The sequence below is a fragment of the Ictalurus punctatus genome, chromosome 10 (assembly GCF_001660625.3).
Source record: "Ictalurus punctatus breed USDA103 chromosome 10, Coco_2.0, whole genome shotgun sequence".
NCBI lineage: Eukaryota > Metazoa > Chordata > Actinopteri > Siluriformes > Ictaluridae > Ictalurus > Ictalurus punctatus.
Genome location: NC_030425.2, coordinates 22,304,350 through 22,319,201, shown reverse-complemented (window position 1 = coordinate 22,319,201; position 14,852 = coordinate 22,304,350). Strand labels below are relative to the sequence as shown.

Genomic DNA, 14,852 nt, shown 5'->3' with positions numbered 1-14,852 from the left:
CTGTTTTATTTTTATCTCACCAGGGGACCTTCCCTTCGAGGTGCTAATTACAATGTGATATTACCATCACCCACCTGTCTATCATTAGGATGTGCTGGGCGTGGGTTATATATTTAGATTTAAAGACTTATAAAGAATATCAGATAGCAGAACTTTAAAAAAAAAAAAAAAAGAACACAGAGGAAAGTTGTTTTGTAAATCTTTTAATAATTTAAAAAAAAATTTTTAACCCCCCCCCAAATATATCGCAATTAATAAATTAATACAAATTATGAGTTGTAAAAAAAAATACAAAAAATATAAATAAGGATATAAAATATTCACTATTTACAAACTTTACAATATTAACAGCACTGAAGAAATGAATAGCCCTTCAATAAAAATGTCCTCCATGGCAGTTAGCACTGTTCATAATAGCAGTATTGCTGCTGGGGAATCCAGTAATCCTGAGCTGGAGATGAAGGCAGGCTGCTATTCTCTGCATTCTATTGTACACACACACACACACGCAAAAAAAGAGATTACATATTAGTCATAATTAGTAATGTGTTAATGCATAAGCGCAATTCTTAGGTAATTATTTGCAGATATTAAAGATACCGTAATATTGAGTACCTACCTGACAGTAAGGCATATTGAAGACCTCCTGTGTGGAGAAGTTTGGTGTCTGAGGAGCCACGTGGTTAAGGCTCTGTTCATAGAAAGCTGCCGTGTTTGGAGCCTGCATTGGCGCTGAAGGACTCCCGTGAGCTGCCGCTTCTTGCCCGAGCTCCAGCTGAGCCGACAGGTAGGAGATGTAACGCATGGTGAGGCGCAAAGTCTCGATCTTGGTCAGCGTCTGTCCAGCAGGAGCCACTGATGGAGGCAGGTAGGTCCTGAGATGGTGCAATGCTTTGGTCAGGTCCCTCATCCTGAGCTTCTCCCGTTCGCTCGCACTCTGGCGCTTCAGCCCAGGGAACTTTGATCGCGGTCGTCCAGTCCTCTTGCCCACCGTGCTATTTTTCTTCTCTTCTTGATCAGTGTTGTTCATCAAAGGGAAGAGCTCTGGAAAGCTCTCCTGACCTGTTCCATAATGGAAAGTTGGTGGAGAGAAACAACAGGAATCGGTGGAGGAAGCCGGTGAGAGGCTGCTGCAGGCGCTGTAGTAGCCGGCATCAGAAGCAGAGAATCTTTGCTCCAGAAGGCCCTCACAGTCGAACAGAAACTCTGTGTTATCCTGAAGCTGGATAAGAGAGCTGGAGACATCCATGGTTGCTCAGATTGAGGAAAGGTCTTGAGGAGAGGCTGTGTGGTCTGACTGATGCTGGAGCAGAGTGGAGCTCTTGTATATATCCTCCATGAGGTGTGAGGTGGCACCTCTAGGAGCTGTTCTCAGGCCAGAGAGGAGAGGTGACACCACAGGCAGGGGGTCCATGGGAAAGGGCAGCTCATCCAGGCTCAAGGCTGAGGTGTGAGCGCCACAAGAAACACCTAGCAACTGATCCTCACAACCAGGAAAATGTCTGAAATCACAATTAACACTTCAGATATTTAGATACAAAGTTAGGTATAAATATGAAACATACTATAGCTTCACTTAATGGCCTTTTCTAGTTAACCAGGAAGATTTAAAGTAAAGTAAAAAAGTAATGGCAAAGTTATGGCAGAAATGATTTTTGAAGTGGCTAGATTGTAGCTGATACATGATCTATACAATTCAGCCTTCATTTCGGTCAACAGTAAATAAAGTAGGACCTGCTCAATTCGTTAGTTATTATAATCACATCTCGTTGCTGCTGATGCTTGATGATTTACAATGACTTTAATTTACACACTCTGTTTTGTTTTATACAATATCTGTTTAGCCTTATATTATCTTGCTCTTATATGTAGTGCATACAGTATAGTCATGTGATTTTACTCAAAACTCTGTCATTATGCCTATTGGTCTTGTCATGCACTGTGTACACAGTTCCGTCTTGGCTCATGGTTCTGGAGCAGAGGTTCTCAAACCTTCTTGCAGGCAAGGAGTTTACCCCTGAGTGGAGATTTACTGTATTTCATGAATGCAACTTTTCAAATATTTGGCTCATTATTGAAATATGTACTACAATATTTTTGCTATTTATAGCAGAGAAAGACCTTTTGTTTTGTTTTTTTTTCGTTCCTGAACTTTCTACTCACAGAGCACATTAAGTCCAAGGTCACTTCTTTTGGGGTTTCCGAGGTTTGGATTAAACCGATTCAACTCAAGTGAAAGGCTAATCAATAATAAGTTTAACAACTTTCATAACATTGGCTTGTGTAACAAAGTATAATAATAATAATAATAATAATAATAATAATAATAATAATAAAAACAACAACCCCCTGTCTATGCTTGTCAGACCCCACTATTCTGGAGGAACACTGTTTTGTCATTCTGTACTCTTTACAACTTTGTAATGAAAAAGACTTGTGATGCATCCTGAGCCTAAATCTTGAACTGTTTGAATTCTGTTAAAGACAAATCAACATTGCATTCAGTTACATTTCTAACATTTCCCCCCATCTTTGAATAACTTAGTTTTTAGACTTTAATCCTATATTATACCTGTATTTCAATCTATCTTTTAGAAAAGATCTTAAGTTTGGTTACTCTCTAAAACACATTGTAGATAATAAAAATGAGTTTTTATTATTTTATGATAATAATGATCATTATTATTATCATCACCACTCAAGCATGTTGCTGCTCTGGTGGTCAAGTCAATTAAGGACTGACACGTGTCCATGAATCACAGAACTGCAGAATTTTGAATATGATTTCATATTATTGTAGCACCAAATGCAAAGAATTTATTTATTTAGGATAGCACTCTTCTTGTCTGAGATAAACATGTCATTCCTCCATTTTCTAGCTTAGGAATCACAGATGTAAGTGCTCTTATAAGCAATGGAACAGTCATATATTTAACTTGACACATTCTCTCTAGTTTCAGGTCCTGGTATTTCTCCAGCTTCTCCTATTCTCATTTTTGATGAATCATCACTTGGGATTGTCACGTCAGTCAAAGCTCTTTGTGCTAGGTGGGTTTACTATTGTTTGGCTAATTAATATTACTTTACTATTACTTTTTTGAAGGTCTTGTAAACATTCAGAAAAAAAGGTTATTAAACTGTATTTTTTCCATCACTGAGGTGGTAGTTTAAAGTGTACACCTTTAGTACCTTCAGTATGTATCTTACCTAGAAGTGTGCATGAAGTTAAAGCATTATTCTAAAAACCTTTAGACTTTTAAAACTTTTAAAAATGAATTACAATCCATTTATGTACCTTAAATCTTTTTTAAAGCTACGTTATCCACATTTACTGGTGAGAGTTATGTATCAAAGGTACGGAAGTGACAAGGAAATGTACAATTTAGTGCCTTTTTTTTTCTTGGAGTGAAGGATCTTCGCTTTTCTACTTTCTAGTTGTATTGGAATTTTTTGTAATTGGAAATTGTTTCTGATCTGTATTACTTTATATACAGAATTAAGAAAGTTTATACTATTGTTTAAATTATGTTGTACTTATAGTATGCATCCCAATGTGCCTGAGAAGTCCAATTGTATATAAGATGAGGTAAATCTGTGTCCTAGTAACATAACCCTGATGCACAGAGTTGTGTCATTGTGCATGTATGCATCTTGTGTATGTAATATAAAATCTGTAATGGTACAGACTATGATATTGCAATGTAATACTTATCCTGAGAGGCAGAAAATTCTCCACACATGATAAATTAGCAACAAACGTTGGCTTTAATTGTAAGTTAAGCTCTTGTAAATACGTGTTATCTAACATATCATGTTTGCCACTCACTGCAGAACCTTTAAGCTCAGAACGTAAACCCTGGCTGAGCTGCTGTGGTGGGAACGTGGATTAAAGTGGTGGAGCAGGTCGCTATGAGTCATTCCCACAAACTAAAGTGTTACATTTGACTCCTGGAAACTTAGAGAACGCACACAGCACATGCCATTGCATCCCTAAGCCACCCCCTCACCCCCACTCCCTCCCACCAAACAACCACCAAAAAAACAACAACAACAACAACAACAAAAAAAAACCCCCACCAGTCTCTCTCTTTCTCTTAGATACACATAATAATGTCTCTATGTATTTTTTTAAGAAAAATAAAACATGCTGAATGTAATTATTAAAGCTGATATACAGTATAATTATTCATATCTATAGAGTACGTATTGCTCTGATTTATACAACAGACTGGAAAATTCCTCACAAAACGCCTGGATATCCTGGATGGATTTGTTACAAAAAAAAGAGAAGAATTCTGAACAAAATTTTTGAAATCCCTTCATTTATGAGCACACTACAGTGCAGTTATTCAGTGTATGTTTCTTTAAATTCACATAACCTCTTCTTTTTCCCAAGTCTTTGGTGTGAAATGGCACCTCAGGATCTTCCACTGGTGTGAAATAAAGAGGGTCAAGTTCCCACAACATTTCCCCGCTCTCGGCCTAGATTAATCTCAGAGACTAGATTACATTTCTATCTATCTATCTATCTGTATATATATATATATATATATATATATATATATATATATATATATATATATATATATATATAAATGTAATCTGGACTCTGCAAAAAAAAATTACAAGGTGTGAGATGTTAATTTGGAGATCCCTTCAAATGTTATTTAACACACGTGATTATGAGTTAATTAACACATCAGCACTACTTATTCATGTCTTTAAATGCTGGGTTCGCCTCTGAAGATAAAAGAGTCTTGTGTGTGTATTGGGATTATGCTTTGCACATCAAATACCATCGCTAATCAGCGCCAAAACAAACTAATTACTTCAAATCCCGTCATTCACACCACTATGTTCTATGCATTTGAAATGTGACCCTCTCACTCGAGGACAACGTTAGTGTGGGAGATGGTGGATGTGGGGTGTAGGGGACGGATTTGTGGCTAGACACGGCAGCGTGAAGAAGCTTTTCACATTCAGTTAAGCACTCATTAGTTACAATAAGCTTCTCTTAGCTATGACTGAATACACATCGCACACTGCCAGAAATAAAAGGTACCAAACTGTACTTTTCCTTGACATGCAATTCAATGAGATATCTTTTGTAGCTTTAGTATGTAGCCTTTATGATCTTTTACCTGGGATTTTAAAAAAAAATAGTTTTTAGACTAAACCTTTACATATACATCAGTGTATGTGCTTTAAATTATTTATCAAAGTATAAAGATACATACTAAAGCTACAAAATGTCCCCTTGAATGTATGACAAAGAAAAGTACACTTTGGTACCCTTATTTCTGACAGTGTGGGATGTGTACTCTTGATTGTACCACCCCAGCCACAAGGAAAATTACAGTTTGCTGTTTTTATTTTTAAAAGTACAGCAGCTAGTTTTTCTGAGGCAAATTCAAATGCTAGTTTGCTATTCATATTTTATAGTAATGGAAATTTTTTTTTGTATGAAACCCTTTCCCCCCTCCTGTTCTCTTGCTACTGGCTGATAAAATAAATAAATGTAAAAAAAAAAAAAAATGTATAAAAGGTTTTATATGATTCCCTTTGCCTGATAGCTAGCATCAGAAAGCATGTTTTGCTAGCTAGTAAACAGAATACTAGCTATCAGACAAAAGAGCTAGCTAGCTTTTCCTGTTAGATAGAAGAAATAGGCTAATAAATATTAGAGCAGGTTAACATTTATTGTACAGTAACACTTTAGAAATCGAATAGACTGTATTCAACAATATAGTTGATGAAGTCTTTACCATTTAGACCAAACAAACAGTGTGGTTTATGAAGGACATCTAGCCTTACATTTAACTACTATTTACTAGAATGTTAACGCCACTTTATTAACTGTCACTACTAATCTACAGTTCCCTTTACAAATCAGATTTCTGTATTTAAAAACAAAACAAAACTCTATTTGATCTTGACACAAAACATATTCTGCTTGCTATACTTTCTAGTTTGCTGTAATACATGTACATTTATCTTATTTTCTATCATTATTTACCCATCAGTGATTCCAGATTTGATGGCACACCTCACATATCAATCAAATACGAACACAAATGCAGTTCATTTACATTTTCATTTCTCTCTTTGGAACGAGAGGAGATGCAAAATATCATTTTATTCTAAATCCTGTAATACAAATTCAAATGTATGTTTTAACACGTTACTTCCATGTCTACAGGAATTCTCTTGAAGTTATTTTAGCCATGTGATAAAAACTGATAAGAAAGCAAACACAGACTGAACAAAGACATAGAGCTGATGGCTGTCTGATAGTAAGGTCAACGTGTTAAACTGAATTGAAAGTTAGGTTTTTGCTGTACTCTTTATACTTTACACCTTCTTCCTGTTACTTTGAATCTGTAGACCACTGTACAAATCAGAATCATTTTATGGCCATGTTTACTGACATATATAAAGAATTAGCTTTGGTCAGATTTAGGTTCTACCAAAGGAATATACAGGGTGTCCCAAAAGTCTCAATACATACATACACATCGGTTGTGCCTTCGTCAGTGGATGCTCGTGAACGTCCACTTCTCTGTTGGTCCGCAACACTTCCAGTCTTTTTGGATTTGTTAATAAGTTCGACAACAGTGTCGTGTGTTTCCCAATCCAGCCATGAGAATGATGTACGTACAATATGCTCTTCTTTTGGCCAAGGCATTCTTAAAGGTAAAAATCTGAAAAAATAAATAAGTAATATAAACTAAGTATGAAACATTTTGGAAGACATTTTACTAAAAAAGTGTTAATTTCCCCTGTGTATGGAGACTTTTGGGACACCCTGTAGATTTTGCATTTTGCATTATGAAAAAACTGGAGGTCAAAAGTGTTATTTGTTTGGGATAAGTGAAAATTTGAGCTATTTCTCTGACAGTGGTAGCCATGTGAGTTAAGCATAGCCACATTTTTTTTTTTTGGATGAGTGTAAGCGCAGGAAGCATGCTTCATTTCTGAAGTTTCTCTTACAGCCAACTCCCCCAATCCATCTGCATAGCTAAGCATCAAGAATGTTATAGTTGGATCAGGTGTGTTTGGATCAGGGAACACGTCTAACTTTGCAGGATAGTGGGGTTCCAGGATATCAGTTACTGCTGTGGCCTTTATAAAGACACGGTTCACAGAAAAGCATTTGGCTAAACATATAGGTATACAACCAGCTCAGGAGATCTGGGAACCTCCTTAACAGGACCGCTTTAAAAGCATGCCAAAAGATAATGTATAAATTTGAAATTTATAAGCAGTGTGCTCTTTGCTCTTTGCAATTCCAGCAAAGAGAACAATGTTCCAGGTTTTTTTTTTGTTTTGTTTTGTTTGGCAATAGAGTAACAACAAGATTATAAAATTCCTGTAAAAGCGATTGATACAAATCATGTTAATACCTTGACATACAGTACTAAACACATCGTAGGACACACAGAAACTGATTCTGCAGCTTATTACTATAGAACAGACTTATGTTTTCATTTAGTCTTTTAGTCCCACGGTGACTTTCTGGCAGGTCTGGGATTCGAACTGTGCTGCTTGTTTATGAAAATGTTACTTTCCCTTGAAAATATGAAAACTCTCACTTGGACTCTTATAACAACAACAAACATCCTCTATAAAACACCCACACAAAAAACTCAACATGCAAGTGAGCCACATAATTTGAATGACATCAATGCTAAAATCTGGTCAAAATCTGTCTTAGAACCCAATACTAGCATAGTAAATAATTCATGCCGTAATACTTAGCATGATAGTCGTACAGTAATTTGGTATTTCACTAGTTGGTGGAGGCATGGTAATATATTAACAGTGTTATAAAAGAGAACCCATTTTGAATAAGCATGGCCATCTCTGAATATAAGAGTAACCGTGTAGCCTGAGTAGTATGTATTAAATGTATGAAAAACAAAGCAATATGACTATGAATTGCACATGCATTTAAAATAATCCACTTATATGCCTGTGGTTTAAATTATGACTACTGTTTTATGTAGACCTATTGCACTGTCACTAAAGGCCAGTGAGCAGAGTGAATAGTAACACAGTTTACTGTCAGTTTATTGTTAAAGCCAGTGTTCTGGCGCCATCTTTTGGTTAAGATTCTATTGCCTAGTAAAATATATATATATATATATATATATTTTTATTGAATTTGAACAATAACAAAAAGGGAAATTTTTTAAATGAATAAGTTAGGTCACTTTATCAAAACAATCATATCACATCTAACATCGAGAGAGAGAGAGAGAGAGAGAGAGAGAGAGAGAAAGAGAGATAGAACGCACTTCTGCTTTACTAACTCTTGTCTTTAGCCTACCTACATACACTTCAACCAAATGTAACTTTGTTTTGTGGGGTGACTCCTGTGCAGGAAGAACTAGTAATGTCTCGTTGGCCAACGAATCGACTCTTTGAACCAGCTCTTTCAAGTGAACACTGGGAGAAAATTCCCACCACTCCTTGTATGTATTTTCTTTATTGCACCATTCTGAATGAACTCTAGAGACTTTTGTGCTTGAAAATCCCATTAGATCAGCAGTTTCTGAAATACTAAAACCAGCCTGTCTGGCACCAACAATCGTACCATGGTCAAAATCATGAGATGAGATCACATTTTTTTCCCCATTCTGATGGTTGACGTGAGTATTAACTGAAACTCTTCACCTGTGTCTGCATGATTTTATGCACTGCACTGCTGCCACATGATTGTCTGATTAGATAACTGCATGAATGGGTAGGTGCACATGGTATTGTGTAATATATAGGGTTGTGTAATATTCCAGGTTTGGGCCTGGAGCCTATCCCAGGGAGCACAAGGTGCGGGACACCCTGGACGGGGTATGTATGTGTGTATGCATGTCTCCCCCAGTCCAAAGTCATACGTATATATACAGTTGTGCTCATAAGTTTACATACCCCTTGCAGAATCTGCAAAAGTGTTAATAATTGAAAAAAAAGTTAAGAAGAATCATTAAAATCACATTGTGTTTTATATTTTGTTCTGCCCTGAAGAAGCTATTTCACATAGCAGATGTTTACATGTAGTCCACAAGACACAATAATAACTGAATTTACACAAATGAACCGGTTCAGAAGTTTACATACGCTCGATTATTAATACTGTGTGTCGTTACCTGGATGATCAACGGCTGTTTTAATGTTTTGAGATAGTTGTTCATGAGTCCCTTGTTTGTCCTGAACAGTTAAACTGCCCACTGTTTTTCCTAAGAGTAAAATCCTCCAGATCCTGCACAATCTTTGCTTTTCCAGCATCTTCTGCATATTTGATCTCTTTTCGACAGCAGCGCTATGATGTTGAGATGCTGGAAAAGCAGGATCTGGAGGACTTTTCTGATAGAACCGTAGGCAGTTTAACTTCTCGGGACAAACAAGGGACTCGTATATAACACACAGCAAAGTATAATGTTATTGTAGTATACAGATGGTAGAGAAAGACTTTGAGAATTACTGAATTAGCTGGATCTTATTGCTGAGCTGTGCTGAACTGAACAGTGCCAGAATTCCCATAGGAGAAACTGATTCTCATCATTATCATTTTTTTGCTTGACAAAATTCCAGGGGTTACAGAATTACATTCCCCTAAAGCGTTATTGCTTCAGTATTGCTTCATAACTTGCGTGCACTCAAGGTCTTTCTCAATACTACAAATCGTAAAGCCTTCATTGTTTAGAATTTACATACATGTCAGAAAAAAATTAGTTGCCAGGATTGTTTAGTTAAAATACAGGCTTTATTATAAATACATATTAAATATAACTTTGTATTTATTTTGTATTTACAAAAGACAGATAACATACATATATATATAAATTAGTATAAAAATTAAATAATAACCTAAGATCTAGAATCTAAAGCTACATTTTTAGACATTCATGTTAATGGACAGCATGTTGGATTTCACAATATGGAGGAGTCCATCAGTTTCGGTGTGCTAGTGAGTTTGGTGGTAGAAAGTATTGCAGTGTTTAGCTCCAAAAGGCCGGGGGAACGAGCTGATAGCCGTAAACCTGTAACAGAGAGCAGAGGGAATATTAGCGATACGCCTAAAATATGTTTCTGTCAGAAAGTAGGCTTTAACTGGTAACTTATCTACCCTATGTCTAATGTATTAGTTGATTCACTACTGAAGGTTTCAAATCGATCAAGAACAGTATTTGATTTGTTTTGATCACTACTTCAACGATGCAAGAATCTAAAGCTATTTCAATCGGAGACACGTTATATTAGTAGAGACAACTGGAATCGTGTCTCGGTAACTGATCACTGATAACTGATTATCATTGCATTCATACCTGGCAGGACTGTGTGAACTGAGCACACTGCTGTTGCTGAAAGGTATTTGTCTCCGGGCTGTAGATCTGATCCGTCATTGGTTCTGAGAGCTGTGTGCTGTACTGGTTCATGTCCACTCCCTGCTCTGGGTACTCCAAACTGCTCCCAGTCTGATGCTGTTCTGCATAATCACCATATCCTTGTCTCTCTCCCCACTCTGTGCTTGTAGATCTGCATTGAAAGTAGCCGAGAATCTCTGGAGAGGTTTTCCATCCATCTTCATTGCTCATCTGCTTCCTCTGAGACAGATATTCTTCACTGAGCCCGAGCTGAGCTGACAGGTACGAGATGTAGCGGATGGTGAGGCGCAGAGTCTCGATCTTGGTCAGCGTCTGTCCGACAGGAGCCACTGATGGAGGCAGGTAGGTCCTGAGATGGTGCAGAGCTTTGGTTAGGTCCCTCATCCTGAGCTTCTCTTTCTCGCTGGCATTCTGACGCTGCTCACTTGGGTTCTTCAGTCTAGATCTTCGCGTCCTCCTGACAAGACCAGAGGGAGAACTGGGCATTTTGGTCAGTCTGGAGGTGGCTTTGTGAAGCTTGTTGAGTTTGGGTTGGTAAGACGGAGAGCAGTTGAGGTCCATGGAAGGTGCTGGAGAGACAGTCTCAGGGGAGGAGATGCTGTAGAGCTCAGAGTCAGAGCTTGGGCTGCTCCACCGGCTGTGAGGATGGTGGATGACGTTAGAGGTATCCATACTTGAAAGGTGGAAAGCGAATAAAAGCAGGAGAAGCAGGCTGCTGGAAGGTTGGAGAGTAAATGAAGCTGGAGGTTTTTATGCTGGAAGGTCAGAGAGCGAATGAAGGCAGGACCTGGAGGCTGGAGGTTTTTATGCTGGACTCGGAGGTGTGAGGTGACACCTCTGCAGCCTCCATGCAGCAGGACTCTGTGTGGGAAAGAGCTCATGGAGGCTGCAGGAGCGGAGGTGTGAATTCTGACTCCTCTTCCAAACAACAGCCCAACACAGTTGAATTCAGCTTATTTCAATATTTTAATATTAAACCAATGTTTGTTAATGTAGGAGCCTTGTGTGTGTTTTTTTTTTATTTAAAAAAAAATGCTTTTTAGAATTGGCTAATACATTCATTGCTGAATTTGACAATGGATATGCATGTAAAGACTATCCAGTATTTACTGAACCACAATGCTTATCTTTTCAAATATCTCAAAAAGTTCTGCAAAGTTTTAAAGAACTAATATATATATATATATAAATACATTCTTTTTCCTTCTGTTTTAACTCCTCTATTTTTAAATTGGAAAAAATTCACAAATCTATAATCTGAAACAGAAAACATAAAAAATAAGTCAACATAATTTCTGAGCTTTGAGGTTGTATTTCAAAGGCTAAGCAGCATACTTGACCTTAATGAGGTTTAATTATGCTTAATAACCTCCATTAGTGCGCTACACTTGAGGTGTGACATTTACACTGAAGAGTGATCAGGGCGTCTCCAGATCTATGAGTCAAGTAGCCATTGACACTGAAGCTGTGAAAATGCAGCATGCTTGGCCAGTCACGCGCAGAATATCTCAGCCTTATTTCATGTTTCAGCTCAGCCCATTGAACCTGACCACGAAAGCATTAAATTGTGTGACATACAGCGCTTAATATTTATGATTATTGCTTCTGATTTATAACGCTTATCCTGTTGGATATTTTGTTCATTTTGGAAGTAAGAGCTCATATGAAAAATCCTATTTTCATCACATCATTGTTTGGTGAAAATTTTAACCACATTTGAGTTGTATATCATGCATTCAGAGAACCCTCCAGCTATTCATCATGAAGCATATTTCAAGTAAAAGCATATTGCATATTAAGTAAAAGAACGATTGGTACGACAGCTGTTGTAAACATTGCATTACAACAGCTGTCGTACCAATCGTTCTTTTACTTAATGTTAATAAGAAAGAAAAAACACAGTTTGTCATGTTATGGTGAAACCACAAAGCTCTCCTGTCAGAGCTGCTGTTATAGAAATGTAATTAAAGCCTTCTGACCAATCCGATCTGAGAATTCAACAGTGCTGTAGAATAAAAATAAAAGAACCTAGCCAACATTTTTAAAGTACACAGATAGAAAAGACTTGATTCAGCCTCTGTGCTAATGCTCTTGAAATCAACTAGAATTTTAACCACTTATAGGTGAAAAAAGCCAGCTAGCTTTAATGTCTCAAAATTGTTTGCTTCCAAACAATATGGTTGATATTGCTGTGGCAAGAGAGTCCTGTAAAGGAAATACACTTTAAATATAAAGTACATAAAAAAAACAAAAGCAACTATATTTTAGTAAATGTAGCTGTAGTTTGTTTACTTTGTTAGGTTTTATTAGTTTTAACTTTACACAGTCTTAGAAGAGGGGCAGTGTAACTAACACAGTAGATATGGATAATGAACAAAAAGCGTTGGGTGAGATTAGCAAACAGGTAGACCCAGGTCATTGTCGTGGTTAATAGTGTAATAGTATCAGGTAAAAGATTGCTTAGGAGACTCTGCTTGTGAAGGAAAAGCCCAAAAAGCAATTTTCACTTTTATTCATGTATACACTTGTGTGTGTACATCCAGGAAACACAGCTTAACCGCTCTGTAAGACGGAATGCTAATGTTAGCACTAGTGTTGTTAACGACTTTATATCTGATTTGTCAGGCTGAGACAAAGTCATCTTTCTTCTTGAGGCTTCTTGGCGCAACTCTTTATTACAGAAAAGTAACGGATAATCTAAGTTTTAGTTACACTGCGCCGACACGGAATCCGATTTCTGAGCTCTCTTCACATTTCACCCACATACTCCGGATTACTGCACATATTAGTATGAATCTCCCATACCACACGCCGATTCTGAGATTAGCGCTGAATTACATCCTAGAAAGATTCCTAGGTATTTAATGTTTGTGGGTTAATATCATATATTCTTATATGCTTAATGTATAAGTTAGCCATCATATTTATTTCATTTAAACACATGATATGAAGACTTTACTGACATGAGACTGTAAAGTAGTCACAGTTCAGATTCTCACTGACCCAACTGAACTCTGTAGTGAACTGACTCTGACCTACACTGAAAAGGTCAAGCAGAAGGGCCCGATGACTCTCACGCTTCTCACACGTTCAGCCTCGGTTTTCCCGAAGTGTTCAGCATTGGGGAATTTGGAGCCCTGTTCATCTGTGCAACTCATTTTATTTTTTTCAGGAATCGTCCTCAGCCTTACTCTCGCAGGGAGGGTGAGAGAACGCCAAGGCGATTCAGCATCGTGTTGGGTTTGACACCTCCATGTTTTGGAGGGAAAAGTGAAGCTGGCACCTGTGTGCGTCTTTCCAGTTTTACCTTCCCTTCAGCAGCTCATGGCAGCAGTCCTGAGTAAACACACCAGCTAAAAGGCCATGCACATGTGAAACATGCGTATACGTGTTTGTATATCACTTACCTGGTATTTAATACATACATATGTGGTAATTACAAGTATAAAGTAACTTAAAATCTACCAGGTTTGTGCACTTATACTTGCCATAAGGTAGTAATTATTCAGAATTTAAGGAATGAAACACTACAAGATGTGCTGTGCAGTGAGGTGGTGTCACCTGATATAAAGAAGATTTATTCCTCTATTTATACCACAGCAATTTACAGTTTGATCTATTAAAGAATGACACACCATACTTTGAATCCACTTAATGTTGTGAAATGTTTGTGAAAAATATCATCACTTATATTATAGCCGCTATAAACACAAATATCGTTCTTTGTTTAAACAAAACGCAACGTGTCATGTTATTAATAAGTCCTCTGACCTGAAGACTTTCCCATGGCAGAAAAGTTAACATCACAGATTAACCTCTGATTAACCTCTTGACTCCTTCCATAAACGCTAAATAAACATCTTCTAACACAAAACTACACAACTATACAAAAGTATATTTTATATATATATATATATATATATATATATATATATATATATATATATATAAAGACTTAACTTGTTAAAATTATTTGTCGTAAAGCATATTATTTAATAACTACAATGAAACTAATAGAAAGTGTATGGAGTTATAGGAATTAGGAATGTAAGCCTGGACCTGCTGCCATGTCCCTATAAGGAGATAACTAGCACAATTTGAAGTCACCAGACACTGTCATACCCTCAGATAATGATTATGATTATGATTATGATTATTATCATGGTTGTTTCAGATTGCATCTCTGCGTAACAGATTTCTCTCTCCATTAAACCCTCAACAGAGCGTGTAATCCTCAGTAACCTTGTGAGACCTCGTGCTGACCGCTGCTCCTGTGGGAAGTCAGGAGTGTGTGTGCAGCATTTTACACCCGAGGTGTGAAGCAAAACAAGCTCTTCTTATCCCAAGCACTGCTTCTAGTTCATTCTCTCCAGTGATCAACTTATGATTTCAGTGCATTTTTCCTGCAGAGTATTTGATTATTTGTTGTCAATCGTTTATTTGTTCATTGGTATTATTCCATGTTTT

The 14,852-nt window shown here is 37.1% G+C and overlaps 2 protein-coding genes across 2 annotated transcripts; both read right to left on the bottom strand.

Moving 5' to 3' along the window:
* Window positions 1-398: 398 nt before the first annotated feature.
* mespaa (mesoderm posterior aa) lies at window positions 399-1,249 on the bottom strand. The gene is made up of 2 exons (XM_053683367.1): window positions 620-1,249; window positions 399-485 (listed from the first exon to the last, which is right to left on the bottom strand). The coding sequence occupies exons 1-2, from the start codon at window positions 1,247-1,249 to the stop codon at window positions 399-401; spliced, it is 717 nt and encodes a 238-aa protein (XP_053539342.1).
* Window positions 1,250-9,998: 8,749 nt separating this feature from the next.
* Window positions 9,999-11,085, bottom strand: mespba (mesoderm posterior ba). Its single transcript, XM_017477446.3, has 2 exons — window positions 10,326-11,085; window positions 9,999-10,040 (listed from the first exon to the last, which is right to left on the bottom strand). The coding sequence occupies exons 1-2, from the start codon at window positions 11,055-11,057 to the stop codon at window positions 9,999-10,001; spliced, it is 774 nt and encodes a 257-aa protein (XP_017332935.3). The 5' UTR covers window positions 11,058-11,085.
* Between the last annotated feature and the right edge of the window lie 3,767 nt (window positions 11,086-14,852).

Coding starts and splice junctions, on each gene's coding strand:
- mespaa (XM_053683367.1), bottom strand. CDS start 1,249: ATGGATGTCTCCAGCTCTCTTATCCAGCTTCAGGATAACACAGAGTTT. Junction 486..619: donor TCAATATGCCTTACTGTCAG/GTAGGTACTCAA, acceptor TGTGTACAATAG/AATGCAGAGAATAGCAGCCT.
- mespba (XM_017477446.3), bottom strand. CDS start 11,057: ATGGATACCTCTAACGTCATCCACCATCCTCACAGCCGGTGGAGCAGC. Junction 10,041..10,325: donor AGTTCACACAGTCCTGCCAG/GTATGAATGCAA, acceptor TCTCTGTTACAG/GTTTACGGCTATCAGCTCGT.